The sequence below is a fragment of the Carassius carassius genome, chromosome 44, assembly GCF_963082965.1.
Source record: "Carassius carassius chromosome 44, fCarCar2.1, whole genome shotgun sequence".
Classification (NCBI taxonomy): Eukaryota; Metazoa; Chordata; class Actinopteri; order Cypriniformes; family Cyprinidae; genus Carassius; species Carassius carassius.
Genome location: NC_081798.1, coordinates 25,153,577 through 25,172,955, shown reverse-complemented (window position 1 = coordinate 25,172,955; position 19,379 = coordinate 25,153,577). Strand labels below are relative to the sequence as shown.

General features: G+C 36.5%; 1 protein-coding gene across 2 annotated transcripts in view; it reads left to right on the top strand.

The window, feature by feature from the left end:
• Positions 1-13,460, top strand: part of nckap1l (NCK associated protein 1 like) — a 52,973-nt gene extending 39,513 nt beyond the window's left edge. For both annotated transcript variants that reach the window (XM_059537031.1, XM_059537032.1), the window contains 7 exons: positions 3,496-3,578; positions 3,844-3,924; positions 4,360-4,453; positions 4,546-4,662; positions 12,464-12,573; positions 13,047-13,136; positions 13,222-13,460. In XM_059537031.1, the coding sequence (XP_059393014.1) occupies positions 3,496-3,578; positions 3,844-3,924; positions 4,360-4,453; positions 4,546-4,662; positions 12,464-12,573; positions 13,047-13,136; positions 13,222-13,338 (692 nt within the window). In that variant the 3' untranslated portion in view covers positions 13,339-13,460. The remainder of the gene's footprint in view (positions 1-3,495; positions 3,579-3,843; positions 3,925-4,359; positions 4,454-4,545; positions 4,663-12,463; positions 12,574-13,046; positions 13,137-13,221) is intronic.
• Positions 13,461-19,379: the final 5,919 nt, after the last annotated feature.

Genomic DNA, 19,379 nt, shown 5'->3' with positions numbered 1-19,379 from the left:
AAACTGCGTCCTGTGTACTCACAATTCTCTCTATGCTCATGTGCTAGACATTCATTATTTTCGCACGTTTTTATTTCTAGCCTTTTACCGCGTGTAGTGTGAACGCTCTGATCTGTTAACATGGGCTCGGAAAAAAGGCGCATCACAGACAGTGTTAAAGATATATGTGCTTGCATGCACTGGTTTGCCAACATCTAATCCTCAACCTCTATCAGAAGGTTTATAAGCAAAAGTTCGAGACCGCTTCTGTTCTCAAGCATTGATTTATTCCAATAATCATTAATCATTAATTATTAATCAATAATCATAAAAAAAAAATCTAATAAATAAAAACACATATGTCTGTATTAAAGAAAAAAAATATTGATAAACACGTCTTTGGTATGTAATTAAATTGATGTCTTGTTCATTTTATTTATTTTCATATAAAAGCAACAGAACTTGAATTACATCCAGTTTATTAGCAACACTGTGCACAAGTGAGAATCCCGTGATAGCCATCTGTGATCTCACAGGTGTCAGATCCACTACGAGAAGAGAGATCTGTCTGGCTTGCCTGCACTTTTTTAACTCCTCCCCTCACTGCAGCCGCCTACTCTCGCTTACATTTCAGGCGAGGCGAGGCGCATCTCAAACAAGCCTAGTGTGTGAACCTGGAGTTAGGCATATACCCAGTCTGTTCTGTTCTCGCGCTAGGTGCAATGCATTCTGATTGGATCGGACAGCATAGCTACTACGGGAGGTAAAATCGTGCTATAAAGAGATTTAGAAATCGCACACGCTCAAATTGTGATTTTATGAAGATTTCTTTTAATCGCACAGCCCTAGAATGGACTGGAAATGAACAGAAAATGAACAAAAAATAATTGGCGGCCCACCTGCAATACCGCCGCAGACCACAGGTTGAAAACCACTGGTCTGGAGCATCCTGTTTATTATTATTCAAGCTGGCATCGCCTAAAGAAGGCCGTAGTACGGTTAACACATCTCAAAGAAATCCTGCTGGATTTAAGTCGAAAGAGGACTTAAATTCGACATATATTACAGAATACACATTTTCAGGTTCCAATTCCAGTTTCATTGAAAATAACTATTATTATGTTTTTTTTGTTGTTTTTTTTACTATTTTACCTTCACTGAATGTAGTGTTGCTGGAAGGTAGTAAGTAATGTTGTTGAGTAATGCTAGTCCATCAATCAGCATGTGCTCCACAGTTGATATTTTTTTTTATTTTATTATTTTACAAATTATTAATGCAATCAGGAGATGGTGTGATGAAATGAGTGGTTTCCACATTTTAAAACATTTAAAATGCATGAACATTTATATTTTCTATCACTTTGTTTATCACTCTTGAAATGACCTGTAAACTAAATAATCTAACCCTCATACTTACATAAAAATAGCTGTGTATTTATTAAGTGGTCCAAGTTGAAGTCAGTATGTATATTAATGACAATATGGGACAAATATAATGTAATTTAGTGGCGGCAGGTGCAGCAAGTCGTGGGAAACATTTGTTCAGCAGTTAAAGACACAATGCGGTGCAGCGAGTCAGTGGAGTGGGTGTCATTGGAAACAGTGTGCTTAGTAATTAAAGAGGGAGGGCGGCGTTTCTGTTATTCGGTTTGTGACATCCGTTACGGTAGGGATGCACAAATACCACTTTTTCCAGTACTCGCCCGATACCGATATTTTTCTTTTTTGGTTCTTGCTGATACCGAGTACCGATACCAATATTTTTATTGCATTTGTAATTTTTTTTTTATATTGGGTATAGAAACCAAAAGAGTATGTATAATGTTAGCTGGTTGGCTTAATTTATTAAATATTATTCAAACATTATTCAGACAGCTGTGAGTATGACAGTATTTACACAACTATCAATACTTAGTCAGGCATCCCTTAGCCTTAATGACACCCTGTATTCTCCTGGGCATGCTGTCATCCAGGTTCCAGACTTGGTTTGAATCATTTTTGGTCCAAAAATTTTATCAGTTTTACTGGTAGTCCACTGTTTGAAGAATTTTTGGATATGATTTGTCTCAGTTTATTTTGCTATCCTCACTTACATAAATGAACTGTTTACATTTACATTTAACATTTAATCATTTAGCAGATGCTTTTATCCAAAAGCGACTTACAAATGAGAACAGTAGAAGCAATCAGACCAACAAGAGAACAACAACAGTATACATGTGCCATGACAAGTCTCAGTAAGTCTAGTACAGAACCTGTAGCTAGGGTTTTTTTTTTTTTTTTTTTTTTTTTAGGAATAGGATAGACAAGAAAAGTAAACTTATTTTAATTTTTAGAATGAAAAAATATAGTGTCCTGCACCCACTAGTAAAAAAAAATATATATAAAAATTATATCTGGTCTCTGAATAAGTTTTGGTTGGACTGTATATCCTTTATTTATTTCCACACTTAATTATGCCTATTAAAATATATTTTACAAGTTTTTGTTACTTTCTTTTTTTTTGCTTTATGGTTCATCATCTGTTATTTAATAGCATTTGAGCTGCTCCATTGCAGCGACTTAGTAATGTAATGACGTGCGTTGCAGTCATGAAGAGAACCACTTGTTATAAATCTCCTGTGATATGTTTGCAGTGTGTGTGTTCATATGAAGAGCACCACATTTAATTGACCCATCTCCAAAATATGTCTTCTACAGGAAGCTGTTTGACTTCAGTTTGAATGGAAGTTCATGTTGTGACTCCAAAGACTCTTATTTTTTGGTAAATGTATAGTTTACATGCCCATACTATTAGGGGCTGGGTATGTAAGAGCCATAATTTAAATAATTATATTTAACATTAAAGTTAGAAGTGCATGAGTAGGTATAATTTTACTGTGTTTTGATTTTTTATGTTTATTCGATAAACCCCCCTCATGTTCATTCTGTGATGGTTTGCTCCGTTTTATTATGGGACTGTCTGTAAGCACCTTTTTTAGAGCTCCTTTTGTCAGAAGGAAAGACGGAGCTACACAGTTGTATGACCGGTGTTTATTTTGTTTCTGTCTATTGAGCAAGAACATCAAGTAAACAGTTGAAATTTAAATGAAAACCTTTTGAAAAAAGTAAATTCTTTGCCAGAGAGAACAAGAAGAAAAATAATTGCTACTTTAAAATAGTTAAATATAAACATTTTATTGAATAATCAATCAAATGGCAGTGAATTATAATATTTCAACAAATTAAATCTTTTCTTTCTTTTTTTCATAAAAATGAATGTTTGTTTGATGATGTTTTTTACTCATTCATAATTCTCTTCTTCTCTTATTCCTCTGTGACCTTGTACTGTAATTAACCCTCTGGAGTTGATTCCTGTTTATACTCGTTTTTAGTTATCTTCTCCTGATAACCCCGAAAAGAACTAAAATTACACTTTCAGTTTTGATCATACAGATAAGAGCAATACATCAATTGAATCTGGAAAGGGTCTACTTTTGTTTTTATACAGTGGTGTATCCTTTTTTTTTTTATCAGGCAGTGAGAATGTTTTGAAGAGAATGACCATTGTTGGTGTGATTCTGTCATTTCGCTCCATGATCCAAGATGCTCTTGAAGAGGTAAATGTCTTTATTTATGTCTCATGATTAATGTTGAATTGGAACACATTCGATCAAGTGTTTTCTACTTTTTATATATTACAATAATATGCAATAATATGCTTTAAATAAGTACACTGATCATCTCTGCATTTGTCATTGTATGTGTAGCTTCTTATAGTATATAAATCTTAATAAAGGCATAACGGTTTTTACATGTTATAATGTACTGCCTGGTTTATGAGTGAGCACAGGATGTAAGTCTACTGATTGTTTTCATCTGTAGATCATGGACAGACACTGCCCATTTCTAATGAGACCCATCAAATGTCTAAAGGACTTCATCTACTCTGACGGCGACATCAAGGTAAATCAAGTCACTGCTACTGGAATAACATTTCTCCATTTAGCTTGTTTCTGTCTGTAGGGAAGAGAGAAAGAGTAAACGCAAAACTTTGATCTTTGCAACATTAACATTGTTATTCATCTTAATGGAATCAACACTGAACTAAAATGAGCTGAATGAAGACACTATTGTCTTCCATAGAGCAGTTCAGTTTTTGACTGATTAATTTTACAACATTAATATTGGTGTTTCCTGTTTATTGTAAAGCTGCTTTGAAACTATGAGAATTGTATAAAGCGCTTCATAAATAAATATGATTTGACAAAAATTTGTGACATATTAAGTGCATTTATTTAACATTTACATGTTGCTTTTTTCATCATCACAAGAAATACCTAATCTCAAGATTTTTCTCTTTTTGGATGATTTTCTTTTCTTTTTTCTTTTTTCATGTAGGTTACACTCGGTGTGTATGAAATGGCTTCGGCAGCTGGTTTGCCATGTGAAATTGACCCTGCACTGGTTTCAGCCATAGCAAACATGCAAACAGGTGAACTCCCAATATAGAAGTTTGCCTATCTGGAACAACGTCTCTAGTTAATCTAATTTTTCCAATTTATTATTCATTATTCTCCTTGCCAGACAACTCATCCATTGAGGAGGAGTTCAAAATCACCTGCCTGCTGCTGGTTTTTATAGCAGTGTCTTTACCCACCCTGTGCCTGGATCCAAACTCATTCTACACACGAGAACATGGAGGTAACATTGGGCAGAAGAGCATGGGGTATTCCAAAAAGCATGTTATGTGACATACCCAGGTATGTTTGAGGATAAGCAAACGAATAACCTCAGCTTTCGGTTTCAAAATCGGAGGTTATTTTCAGGGTATGTAAGTAACCATGGTAATTTGCTCTTTGAAGATAACACGTATGGTATACCGATGAGCCTTCAGTGGGCATGACGGATAGCGCACAGCATTATATAATATTACAATATGTAATATAGCCTACACACACACACACACACACACATATATATATATATATATATATATATATATATATATGTATATATATATATATATATATATATACAGTATATATATTGCAATGCTCTCTCAGCAGGTCTTCCAGCCAGTTCTATCAAAACTTTACAATTAATCCAGAACACGGCAACAAGATTAATTTTTAATGAGCCAAAAAGAATACATGTCACACCTCTGTTTATCAATTTGCACTGGCTTCCAATAGCTGCTCGCATAAAATTCAAGACATTGATGTTTGCCTACAAAACTACCACTGGCTTTGCACCCATTTACCTAAATTCATTACTTCAGACTTATGTGCCTCTAGAAGCTTGCGTTCTGCAAGTGAACGTCGCTTGATTGTGCCATCCCAAAGAAGCACAAAGTCACTTTTACGGACTTTTAAATTTAATGTTCCCTCCTGGTGGAATGACCTCCCCAACTCAATCCGAGTCCTTAACCATCTTCAATAATCAGCTTAAAACACATCTCTTCCATCTTTATTTTACCCTCTAACTTTAAGTTCAGACTATGAAAAGACAATGCAGAAAGGCTGAGCGGATGTGGCGGAAGACAAAACTTAAAAATTCACTATAGCATCTACAAAGACAGCCTTCATGCTTTTAATGTGAAACTAGCCACAGCTAGACAGAATTTCTTCTCAAACCTTATAAACAGTAACTTAAATAACACTCGTACTCTTTTTGCCACTGTTGAGAGACTGACAAACCCCCCAAGTCAGATTCCCAGTGAAATGCTCTCAGACAGCAAATGCAATGAGTTTGCTTCCTTCTTTTCTGAGAAGATCATCAATATCAGGAAGGTGATTAGCACATCAAGTAATGCAGAGGTCAGACAGATTAGGCCACAATATCAAAGAGATACTATGTCTATTTTTTAAGCAATTGAGAGCAAAATTCTGGAAGACATGGTGCAGCACCTAAAATCGTCAACCGGCTATCTTGACACACTTCCCACATCTTTTTTCAAAAGTGTGCTTTACTGCTTAGAAGCAGATCTTTTAGAAGTGGTGAACGCCTCCCTTCTTTCTGGGACATTTCCAAACTCCCTAAAAACTGCAGCTGTTAAGCCCCTACTGAAAAACAGCAATCTTGATAACACCATTCTGAGCAATTTTAGATGAATATCTAATCTTCCTTTTATAGACAAAATGATAGAAAAGGTCGTTTTTAATCAGATGAACAAATACTTAAACTCAAATGGATACCTGGACAATTTTCGAGCGCATCAGCACAGAGACAGCACTCATTAAGATAATAAATGATATTCGCTTAAATTGTGACTCTGGCAAAATATCTGTGCTGGTATTGCTAGATCTCAGTGCTGCGTTTGACACTGTTGATCATAACATACTACTACAGAGACTGGAAAACTGGGTCGGGCTTTCTGGGATGGTACTCAAATGGTTCAGGTCATACTTAGAAGGGAGAGGCTATTATGTGAGTCTAGGAGAGCATAAGTCTAAGTGGACGACATGACATGCGGAGTCCCACAAGGCTCAATTCTTGCACCACTCTTGTTTAGCCTGTATATACTCCCACTAAGTCAAATAATGAGAAAGAACCAAATTGCCTATCACAGCTATACTGATGATACTCAGATTTACCTAGCCTTATCTCCAAATGACTACAGCCCAATTGACTCCCTCTGCCAATGCATTGATGAAATGAATAGCTGGATATGCCAGAACTTTCTTCAGTTAAACAAGGAAAAAACTGAAGTCATTGCATTTGGAAACAAAGATGAAGTTTTCAAGGTGAATGCATGCCTCGACTCTAGGGGTCAAACAACTAAAAATCAAGTCAGGAATCTTGGTGTGATTCTGGAGACAGACCTTAGTTTCAGTAGTCATGTCAAAGCAGTAACTAAATCAGCATACTATTATTTAAAACACATTGCAAGAATTAGATGTTTTGTTTCCAGCCAAGACTTGGAGAAACTTGTTCATGCCTTCATCACCAGCAGGGTGGACTATTGTAATGGGCTCCTCACCGGCCTTCCCAAAAAGACCATTAGACTGCTGCAGCTCATCCAGAACGCTGCTGCCAGGATTATGACTAGAACCAGAAAATCTGAGCATATCACACCAGTCCTCAGGTCCTTACACTGGCTTCCAGTTACATTTAGGATTGATTTTAAAGTACTTTTACTCGTATATAAGTCACTAAATGACCTAGGACCGAAATATATTGCAGATATGTTCACTAAATACAATACTAACAGACCACTTAGATCATTAGGATCGAGTCAGTTAGAAATACCAAGGGTTCACACAAAACAAGGGGAGTCCACCTTTAGTTACTATGCCGCCCGCAGCTGGAATCAGCTTCCAGAAGAGATCAGATGTACTAAAACACTAGTCACATTTAAATCTAGACTTAAAACTTATCTGTTTAGTTGTGCATTTATTGAATGAGCACTGTGCAATGTCCGAACTGATTGCACTGTTTTTTTTTTAATGTAAAATCATTTTCTGTTTTAAATTCATTTTAAATAAGTTATTTTTTTTAATTGCTTGTTTTATTCTTGTTATTATTTTTCTTCATTATTATTTTACTTTTTTTAATGTAAAGCACTTTCAGTTACCTTTGTGTACGAAATGTGCTATATAAATAAACTTACCTTGCCTTGCCTTTAACACTCACTATTCTAATTCTATTCTTGAAAAAGTAATCTAACTACCTTTCTAATATTTTTATACTCTATTTTCTTGTCATTTATTATGCAATTGTGTGTGTGTGTGTGTGTATGTATGTATGTATGTATATATATATATATATATATATATATATGTGTGTGTGTATGTATATATATCAGAGGTGGGTAGAGTACCCAAAAACTGTACTCAAGTAAAAGTACTAGTCTTGAATAGTTACTTGAGTAAGAGTAAAAGAGTATCGGATAAAAAATCTACTCAAGTAGTTAGTTACTAGTTACTTTGGGTCATATATACTGAGCCTATTTTTATTTAGATATATAGATAAAATGTATGTAATGTATGTGTGCGTGTATAAATGTATATATTTCATCAGCCTTTACTCCAATTTATGTAATTTATTATAAAATCCTGTCTGTTTACTTAAGTAACAGATATAGGTGTCATGCCATAACATATTTTTTAATACGACTGACTTTGTATTAAATGTGAATTTAACATTGAAAGTTAATGTGATATAAATATTGCTACTAATCTTTCATTGTTCAGAAAGAGAGCAAATAACATTTACATTATTAAAGATCATTTTCACTGACAGTCTAGATTTCAATCACTCTCAGAAACTCCCATTAAAATCACTGAAACTGTTAACACTGTGAAATCAATATCTTAATTATAGATTCGTACACACATCTGCACTTTGTTGTTTCTGACGAGAGAATTCGCCAGAAAGAGGTATTCAGTCAGTGAGCGAGTGAAGGAAGCACCGGCATTTTAGCGATGACTCATCTGAACACCTCTGATTGGCCAATGCTTTAATAAGCTCAAAGGAATCATGTGTGATTGGTTATAATGCGTGTGATTGTATTAAAATTAATAAAATCTTAATCGGCTATTTTTTGTCTTTTGGAAGCTGCATTCAACTTGACTCCCCTCTGTTATAAGCCACACACGTACAACAAACTAATGTCACAGTGGTATCGTGTACTGTAATGTAGCCCAAGTTATTACCTGTTAAACAGTAGACAGCACACGCGGTGTTCATCTAATAAGGATCTCCAGCGCAAGCAAATAATAGCCTTTGCAGATCTGCTTTCAATTCAGTGCAGTTCCAGCCACGTTTTCAACGCTGCTGATGTTAAACGTTACAACTCCGAGTGAACCACTTCAGAAGCTCAGCGCGTGCGGCAGGGAACTGAACGACTCATTCAAACTGATTCATAAACCAATTCACTCGTTTGCCAATTGGTTTGATCAAGCCTTTGAACAGAATTGACTCAAAAGAATGAATCATTCGCGAATGGGCATCGCTCATTGCCCAGAGAAAAGTAGACGGCGCGTTTGGAATAAACTGAATCATTTATAACATTTATTGCATTAAGATAAAGTAACGAGAGGAGCGTCGCCCACAGTAACGAAGTAAAAGTACAGATTTTTCCCCAAAAATTTACTCAAGTAAGAGTATAAAGTACCCATCTTTAAATATACTCCGAAAAGTATTAGTTACCCCCAAAAATTACTCAAGTAAATGTAACGAAGTAAATGTAACTCGTTACTACCCACCTCTGATATATATACAGTCATGGCCAAAAGTTTTGAGAATTACTTAAATATAGGAAATTGGAAAAGTTGCTGCTTAAGTTTTTATAATAGCAATTTGCATATACTCCAAAATGTTATGAAGAGTGATCAGATGAATTGCATAGTCCTTCTTTGCCATGAAAATTAACTTAATCCCAAAAAAACCTTTCCACTGCATTTCATTCTTGTTAACTCAGGTGAGAATGTTGACGAGCACAAGGCTGGAGATCATTATGTCAGGCTGATTGGGTTAGAATGGCAGACTTGACATGTTAAAAGAAGGGTGATGCTTGAAATCATTGTTCTTCCATTGTTAACCATGGTGACCTGCAAAGAAACGCGTGCAGCCATCATTGCGTTGCAAAAAAACTTTTGGAAGATGGCCTGGTGTCAAGAAGGGCAGCAAAGAAGCCACTTCTCTCCAAAAAAAACATCATGGACAGATTGATCTTCTGCAGAAAGTATAGTGAATGGACTGCTGAGGACTGGGGCAAAGTCATATTCTCCGATGAAGCCCCTTTCCGATAGTTTGGGGCATCTGGAAAAAGGCTTGTCCGGAGAAGAAAAGGTGAGCGCTACCATCAGTCCTGTGTCATGCCAACAGTAAAGCATCCTGACACCATTCATGTGTGGGGTTGCTTCTCATCCAAGGGAGTGGGCTCACTCACAATTCTGCCCAAACACAGCCATGAATAAAGAATGGTACCAAAACACCCTCCAACAGCAACTTCTTCCAACAATCCAACAACAGTTTGGTGAAGAACAATGCATTTTCCAGCACGATGGAGCACCGTGCCATAAGGCAAAAGTGATAACTAAGTGGCTCGGGGACCAGAATGTTGAAATTTTGGGTCCATCTGGAAACTCCCCAGATCTTAATCCCATTGAGAACTTGTGGTCAATCCTCAAAAGGCGGGTGGACAAACAAAAACCCACTAATTCTGACAAACTCCAAGAAGTGATTATGAAAGAATGGGATGCTATCAGTCAGGATTTGGCCCAGAAGTTGATTAAGAGCATGCCCAGTCGAATTGCAGAGGTCCTGAAAAAGAAGGGCCAACACTGCAAATACTGACTCTTTGCATAAATGTCATGTAATTGTCGATAAAAGCCTTTGCAACGTATGAAGTGCTTGTAATTATATTTCAGTACATCACAGAAACAACTGAAACAAAGATCTAAAAGCAGTTTAGCAGCAAACTTTTTGAAATCGAATATTTATGTAATTCTCAAAACTTTTGGCCACGACTGTATATATATATATATATATATATATATATATATATATATAATATATGTGTGTGTGTGTGTGTGTGTGTAAAGACCTCTTACACTAGCTTGCTCTTTTTTTTTTTTACTCTATCTGTTTTTATTTATTATATTATTCAAAAGCCCATGCTACGTGTACTGTGTTAAGCTAACTGAGACTTGTTATAGCACTTATGATGAGGATGAGGAGATACCCCCAGACTATGTAAAGCGCTTTGAGTGCCTAGAAAAGCGCTATATAAATGTAATGAATTATTATTATTATTATATATCATTGCTCTTTTTGTTGTTTTTGATTGCTTCCACTGTCCTCATTTGTAAGTTGCTTCGGATAAAAGAGTTTGCTAAATGAATAAATGTAAAAAAAAAAAAAAAATATATATATATATATATATATATATATATATAAATCATTTGCCTCACACAGTGCAACACATCTCCTTCGCATAGTTGTGTGTGTGTGTTGATCAGGTTGTTGATTACGGCCTCTGGAATTTTGGTCCAGTCCTCTTCAATGGCTGTGTGAAGTTGCTGGATATTGGTATGAACTCGAACACGCTGTCGTATATGCCGATCCAGAGCATCCCAAACATGCTCAATGGGTGACATGTTCAGTGAGTATGCTAGCCGTGCAAGAACTGGAAAGTTTTCAGCTTTCAGGGATTGTGTACAGATCCTTGCAACATGGGGCCATACATTATCACATTATCATGCCGCAACATTAGGTGATGGTCGTGGATAAATTGCATATCAGTGGGCATCAGGATCTTGTCACCGTGTCTCTGTGCATTTAAAATGCCATCAATAAAATGCACCTGTGTTCATGTCCATAACATACGCCTGCCCATACCATAACCCCACTGACATATAAAAGTTTCACTTTTTGAATAGAATTAGTTAAATAAATCAACTTTTTGATGATATTCTAATTATATGACCAGCACCTGTATATCCCCAAATCAATATCTAGGATTTTCTTCCAACATTTTGTGCATCATGAACAGTGAGTGATCTGCCTGCTACAGTATTTTTCTCTTTGTGTCCGTCTTCAGCATCTCTGGCCCCTATTAATGACCATTTACAGACTTAATATTTTTGAGAAACAGTGAAACCACAGGAACGGTATAATGGAAAATATTAGTGGTTTTGAAACATCTTTAAATCACGATGTACCTTGAAACTGGTAATTGGCCCATCCCTAGTGCCTTGTGTGCATTCTTCATGCTTGTATCTTTAGAACTCGCTATTCAGCATTTTGTATCTAGTCTAGTTTCCCTTTTGTTAATTCTAGTTTTTATTTGTTCACATGTTTAGTCTATAGTCTAGTTCCAGTCTTTATGGTTTAGTTCCTTATTTTAGTTCTTGAACCTTTTGATTTTTTCCCCTTTATTTTCTTTCTAGTTTTCAGCAATGTTGCTGCCTTTATTTATTTTGTTTGTAGTTCTAATTAATTATTTATTCCTAGCTTTTTTCTATTGTTATCCTTTAAAAAAAAAGTTGTAGTTAATGATTTCTAGAATTTTTTTATTACTTTTGTTTTTCCTTTTCTGTTTTATTTCTTGTTTTATCTCCCTAGTCATAGTTTCAAAAGTTTTTACTTTTGATCTGTGTCTATCTCTTGTCTCTCCAGTTCTCTTGTATTTGTGTTTGTCTGTCATGTTGGTTCCTTCCCTGCTTCCTGGGTCCTCCCTGGTTGCTGATTCTTCTGACCTGACAGACATGTTGGTGCTTCAAGAGAAACCTTCCCCAGAGCCAAGCCTGTGGTTCCTTGAGCTGCTACCTAGTCTCCTTTTGCCACAGAGTCTGGAGCTACCCCAACTTGCCTGTTCTCCTGTCGTGTACCCTGCCCTGTTGTGTGGACTGTCTTCCTGCCTCATCATTTTGTGTTCTCATTTTTGTTAATAAACTCTGTTACTTCGTTCACTCTGCATTTTTGTCCTCCCTCATTTAAGATGTACTGTGCTGAACTATTTCTGAAACTCAAATGAACTTGTCTTGTTTTTCAACAGGTCACCAAAACAACATTCATTGCTTGGCTACTGCAGTTAACCATCTCGCTGCAGCTATGTTCACTGTCCAGAGTAAAAATATCCAGACTCAGCTTCAAGAATTCCTGAAGGTGAATGAAACACCATTGAATGCAGAGCAATAATTCAGTATTTTTCATTCCATACACTGACATTAAAAAATCCATTGCAAACATGTACTGAAAATCTTGGTAAAAATTCACAATAAGGTTCCATTTGTTAATGTTAGTTAACTATATTTGTCAACATGAACTTACAATGAAAACATTTTTTAAAGCATGTGTTAATCTCAGTTAATGTTAATTTCATAATCCACTAATACATTATTAAAAAATTTTTTTGGGTTATATTAGTATTATTAATATTACACCTCGGGCTAACATGAAACAACAGTAAATACATTCGTACTTTTAACTAATGTTTACAAAGATTATTAAATACTGTAACAAATATATTGCTAATTGTTAGTTAATGCACTAATTATTAATCTGACCTTATTGTAAAGTCTTACCAAAATTTTTGTATTTTATTTTATCTAATATATATGATAACACTCATCTTGTAGGTGGCATCATCTGTCTTACTGCAGTTAGGTCAGAATGTGGAGCGAGCAGAAATAAAGAACAGAGATTCAGTTTATCTCCTTCTAGACATGGTAATAAACCTTTGGAGAGTAATATAATTATTCAAATGTAAAAATTTGTTATACAAATCTTAGCTTTGTATTCTTTGGGTTGTAGATAGTGGAGCAGTCACCGTTCTTGAGTCAAGACATGCTGGAAAAGTGTTTTCCATATGTACTCCTAAGAAACTCTTACAGAGAGGTGCACAAGACCTTCATCCACACTATGGGCTGAACTTATGAGGATGTGAAATCATGACTGTTTTTATATATCATAGTTAAATAGTTTAAAAAAATTATTCAGCTGGATTGATTTTTGTTGTGGATACCTGTCTTTAAATAGATTCCGGTGGACTCTGGTGAAACTGGGGGAAAATAACAATATATAGAAAGTTTTAGCTGCATATACAGCTAATATATATACCAATACAGCTGCATATATTAATTTTTAAACATTTAACCTTGTTTTCATGATGATTTAAAACTGAAAGCTGTATTTACAAGTAGATAATTCTCACAAGCTGATGCATTATACAAATTCAGTGATAACTAGTTATAGGAAATCGAGGCTTTCTGAACCATTTGAGGCTTTCATGAAATTGTGCCAAAAATTTGTTAATTAAGGCTGATTTATACTTCTGTATCAAAACTACGTAGCCCGACATGCACCTCTTTAAAAATGTCATAGCACATCAAATCTGCGTGGATCACAAGGTCTGTTATTGGTCCTCCAGTACCCCTCCCTCCATATGTATTTGGGTTTTGTGTGTCTTTTTTTGGACTTTAATATTTTAATGTTACACCTTCTTATTTAAAATAAAACAAAGCAAATAATAAGTGTCTTATCATTATTATAAAACGTTGCATTATATCCGTGACACACAGTTCTTCTGCCATGGTATGTTACAAGTCCTTGTGGAGATTGAAAAAATGCCATCTTCTTCTGTTCCGTTGTCATCTCTTATTTGTAGTTTTAAATGAAGTATCTGTTCTTTGATATTTATTTGCCACAGTCTCCGCTGATGTTTCTCTGACAAGTTGATGCCGAAATTGATGCGAGTAGTTGCAAAAATATTTTGGGTGAGCTGTTCAGGGTCTCAGAGACCCCAGCTATAGAATATGCAGGTGTGACATGCATTATTCTAAAATATTTTACTGAATCCTAAATAAGTGTACACACACACACACACACACACACACAACCAAGTCAATGTAATTCAAACACAAGAGTCATGTGAAGTGCTGATTTTTTTTAAAACCAGCTGTCCCAACCTTCCCATACTGCTTGATGTTCAAAACTTTAAACGTAATCAATCGTGCTGTTTTGTCATTTCGATACAAGCATCGGCACAGTGTGTGATACAACAGTGCTTTGAAAACTGCGTCGGAGACTTGGTATCAAGTGTCCCATCACTAATGATAACCAGTAATTTTGTTTTATCTCATTTACTGCCTCAGAATATAAGCAGAAAACCATCTATGATGCTAAAATAATTTCTAGACAATGATTGTGTTGTACAATGTGACTGAGCAGTACATTGCACATTTGTATTTGTTAAAATGCGTTTAAATTAAAGCTTTTTCTAGATATGATCAAAAATGTGATTTCAAATAAAAGGGGAAATGTCACTGAATAAAATTTACAAAAACAAATCATTAGAGATATGCTTTTGTCTGTGTTATGTACACACATAGTAGTGTGGTAGTTTGCATGAACAGATTTTAAAGGATATTTGTAAAGAATAAAATGGATTCAAAAGATATCTGGTGGAACACAATAAGCATGATCTTGAAGGTAAACATTTCCTTGAAAATTCCTTTAGCGCAGGGGTGTAAAACTCCATTTCTGGAAGGCCGGAGCCCTTCAGAGTTTTGTTCCAACTCTGCTCCAACATGCATACATAACATTTTTTTAATTAGCCTGAAGAACTTGATCAGTTGGCTAGCCCGGGAAATTTCAGGTTAGTTTGCACCAATCCTGGGTTTTAGGTACCACGTAAGTTGCTTGGCTTTTAGCAGCATTCATTGCCATAGTAACTTACACTCCATGGCTAACCTGCTCCGGGGCAGGCTATGTTCTGGGTTAGAGATCTCAAACTGAAGCTGGACCAATCAGATGTGAGAGAAGTGACACATGTCTGACACAAAGTCACTCCAGTTTATCTTGCTCCAAATTAAAGGTCACTAATGCTAAAAAAATAAATAAATAAATAATAATAATTGGAAGACGCCTGGCTTTAATGATAATTACTGAGTCATTTTATGATTTATATAATTATTGTGATTCATATTATTATTATTATTTATCTTTTACACACAAGCAATTTTAGTTGAACAGTTATTATAAATCATTTATTTTAAATAAATATTAATGTATACAGATCGTGTAATATAAATAAGCTTTGGTATCAAAAGATTGCACTATTTAAAAAAAAAAAATCTGACCTAACATGTTCGAGTCTCTATCACTATATTTTCATATGATGTTTAAATTTGTCATATTCTTCAATCTCTTAACTATTAGCAAAACCTTTAACCTTTAGCTTTGCTCACTTTTTATCTCGCTGGGTCTCTCGTGAAAAGTAAATCAGACTTGCTTTGTGTTGCAAGGCTCGTGATTGGCTGTTCATCAGTGATGTCACACATTCATGTGCACGCGCTCCACAAACTCAGGATCAAAGCCTGAGTTGACAAAGAAAGTTGATGATCAGCATCACGGTACCAACAAAGCCGGATTGGAGAGGTTTGGTTTTGTCAACTCAAAACTAATCCTGTAACTATGAATTTGTTCAGCTACCATCATGGTACAGGGCCCAGGTGTTGTTAATTAGGATTGAATCTAAACCTCCAGGAATTGAGTTTGACACCCCTGCTTTAGCGACATGTTCCTCTCATGACTCTATTACAGTGATCCTCAAATCTTGTTCATGAGATCCACTTTCCTGCCAAGTTTAGTTCCAACCCTAATCAAACAAACCTACCTGTGATTTTCTAGTGACCATGAAAACACTGATTAGCAAACTTGATTAGGGTTAGAGCTAAACCTTGAAGGAAAGTGGATCATGTGAGCCAGATTTGAGGTTCTCCGCTCTATTCAAATCTCTGTATTCAAATCTCTTTTCTGCTAAAGTTAAGAACAGGGGTGTCAAACTCAAGTCCTGGAGGGCCGAAGGGCTGCAGAGTTTAGATTCAATCCTAATTGACATCACCTAATCCAACTGATCAAGTCCTTCAGGTTAATTAAAAGTTTCATGGCATACATGTTGGAGCAGGATTGGAACAGAACTCTGCAGGGCTCTGGCCCAAAATTGCTCAAAATTTATTATTCTGTAAATGTAGAAGTTCTCTGTGCAGTAGTCTTATCCCTCAAAATATTTAGTCATTAGTTCATCGTTGTCTGGGACCCGGTCCCAGCCAATCATCAACGCTCACACTCCCCTGAGTCCTAATCACCAGCACCTGATTTCCATTACCCCTGCACTATAAGACACTCCCAGAAACACCTGTTCACTGTCAAGCCTCCGACAGGAATCGACCTCACGATCTTGTCTCCAACTCACCTCGTCTTCTCAGCAAACACCAGCCGTAACGTATACTCAAATTTGGGAAGTTAATGTGTGTCTTTGTTCTCTTGTCTCCAGAACTCTCATGGCACTATCCGTGATCTGAATTCTCCTACGTACCTCTATCTCCTGAGTGCCCATGTGATTCTTCGAACATTGTTCTCCCACTGCAAAGAGAAGAGACCAGTATTGATATTCACGTATTGTGTGGCTTTGATGTCTCTACACGTAACAAACTCACCTGGCTTTCACAGAAGTGGAATCTCCTGGCTTCCACGGACACGAACTCCACAGACCCCGCACCAAGATTGCACCTACTCACCTCTCACGAACTTTGTCTATATAAAAGACCGTTGAATTCACTTACCTCAGCCTCTGTGTACTAACCTGACAGAAGGCTTGACCAACACCGATGGATTCAACACAACCCGAGGACGGGACTTCTGCAAAACCCAATCACACATTGGTGTATATCGTGAACACTATCACTCGACCAGCGCCCTTCTCAGGCAGGGAGGAGGACTGCAATCGATTTGTTACAATGCTCTCTCGCACTGGAACAACATGCACATCAGTACCCCATGGATCGAGCCAAAATATCCTTTATCATTCAACAGTTATCCGGGGCTGCGCTGAGGTGGGCAGAAGCACTATGGTTCCAGGAAACAGCGGTCACTTCATCATTTCAGAATTTCATTAACCATTTTAAAGAAGTGTTTGGCCGTCCGGTGGGTGATTTCTCAGTGAACAATTACTACTTTTACGTCAAGAAAAGAAATCATTGTCTGAGTACTCTCTTGAATTTCAAACCCTGGCCGCAGCGAGTGGATGGAATGAGAAAGCCTTACTGACGGTGTACCGGGAAGGGCTAAATCCCGCACTACGGTTACAGCTCGTCATCTACGGTGATTAATATGGGGTTAGAAAAATTCATGCAGCAAGTTCACCTAAGATCCAAGCCATGTTATCAAGATGCACCTGCCCCAGCTTCTGTTAACCATCAGCCTCAACAGAAAAAAATTTCTGAATCACAGCCAGAACAGATGCAAGTGGAAACCAAGAGACTGACTCCTGCTGAACGAATTCACCGCCGAGAGAATATACTATCCCTTTATTGTGGGAATGAAAATCACTTCATAGGCACTTGCCCATCTCGTAAGATAAATCATGTACATCCTCCTTGTGACAAGCCAGATTCCATGATGATTAACTCTACATCTATTGAAAGCCCAAAGGAAAATTTATCCACCAGTGTTCCCTCATGCTATGCTTCCTTTTCTAGTTCGTCTCTCAAAAATAAATATCTGTGTCAATGAACATGTCAGTGCCATCAGAATGACAAGTCCTTGTGTCATAGTTTATGGATAAGACTGTATTCTGGAGGGATGTTCTGATGTAAACTACTGTATTGAACTGTATGCCATATGCTTATGTATGCCATATATCCATTTCAAAAGTATGTGGGATATTGATTGAAAGAGACTGGATATAATTCCCAGTTACACTTTTACTAGTGGTCTGACCAAAAAAATAAATAGTTTTTTTTTTCAATTGCTAACAAGCATTTACCAATACTTACAGTTTTTCTCAGTCGCTTTGGTACATTTCTCGAATCATCCTTGAGATTTGCAAAACAGTAAGTGCATTTCACAAAACAACTCGTACAAATAGCAAAACACCATGGATTACCTGCAAAAGCCAGTCTCCTGCTCAAAATCCTTAGTTCATCTCTCAAAAATAAATATCTGTGTCAGTGCCATCAGAATGACAAGTCCTTGTGTCATAGTTTACAGATAAGACAGTCAAATTGCTTAGCCATGTTGTCAATATAACCGTGTACTGCGGAGAATGTTCTGATGTAAACTATGGCAACATTTTGGATGACAGTTACTGTATTGAACAGTGTGTCATATGCTTATGTATGCTATATATCCATTTCAAAAGTACACATTACTGTATGTGGGATATTGATTGAAAGAGACTGGATAGAATTCCCAGTTACACTTTTACTAGTGGTCTGACCCAAAAAATATAATAAAAAAACCCTTTACAATGCCATTGTGATATAGAAAAGGAAAAATAAATATGGGCACAAACATGAAAATAAGTCAATTTTCAGAATTTGTGACTCTTGTGTTGTCCTCTGTCTATACAGTATAAGCTTTCCAACTGAAGATTCATGAGATGAACCTTTGAGCTATTTCAGAGAAATGGTTTATCATTGGTTTATCATCTACATTCTCTTCATTAGTAATGATTCACTTGCACAATTGACAAAAAGTCTACTAATAATATGTAAAAATAAAAAGTGTGCCTGGCAGTTTATGACAACTAGATTAACCATTTTGCATTTAATTACCTATACGATGAACTAAAGACTAGATGTTTTGAGGGGTAAGACTATTGCAAAGAAAACGTCTCTAGGTTACGTATGTAACCCTAGTTCCTCGAGGGAATGAGACGCAGCGTCGAAAACACTTTGGGGAACGAGTACCAACGCCGCCAGGCTACCAAACCCCTGCCTATTGTGTATTCGAAGAGCACAGCTTAGGACAGAAGCACCTGGAGTGACTGGCATGTCTAAGCCATAGAATTTTACAAAAGTAGAGGGCGTGGACCACCCCGCAGCATTGCAGATGTCCAGCATGGATACACCTTCTAGGAAGGCCTTAGAGGATGCCATACCCCGAGTAGAGTGAGCCTTGGCTCCCGA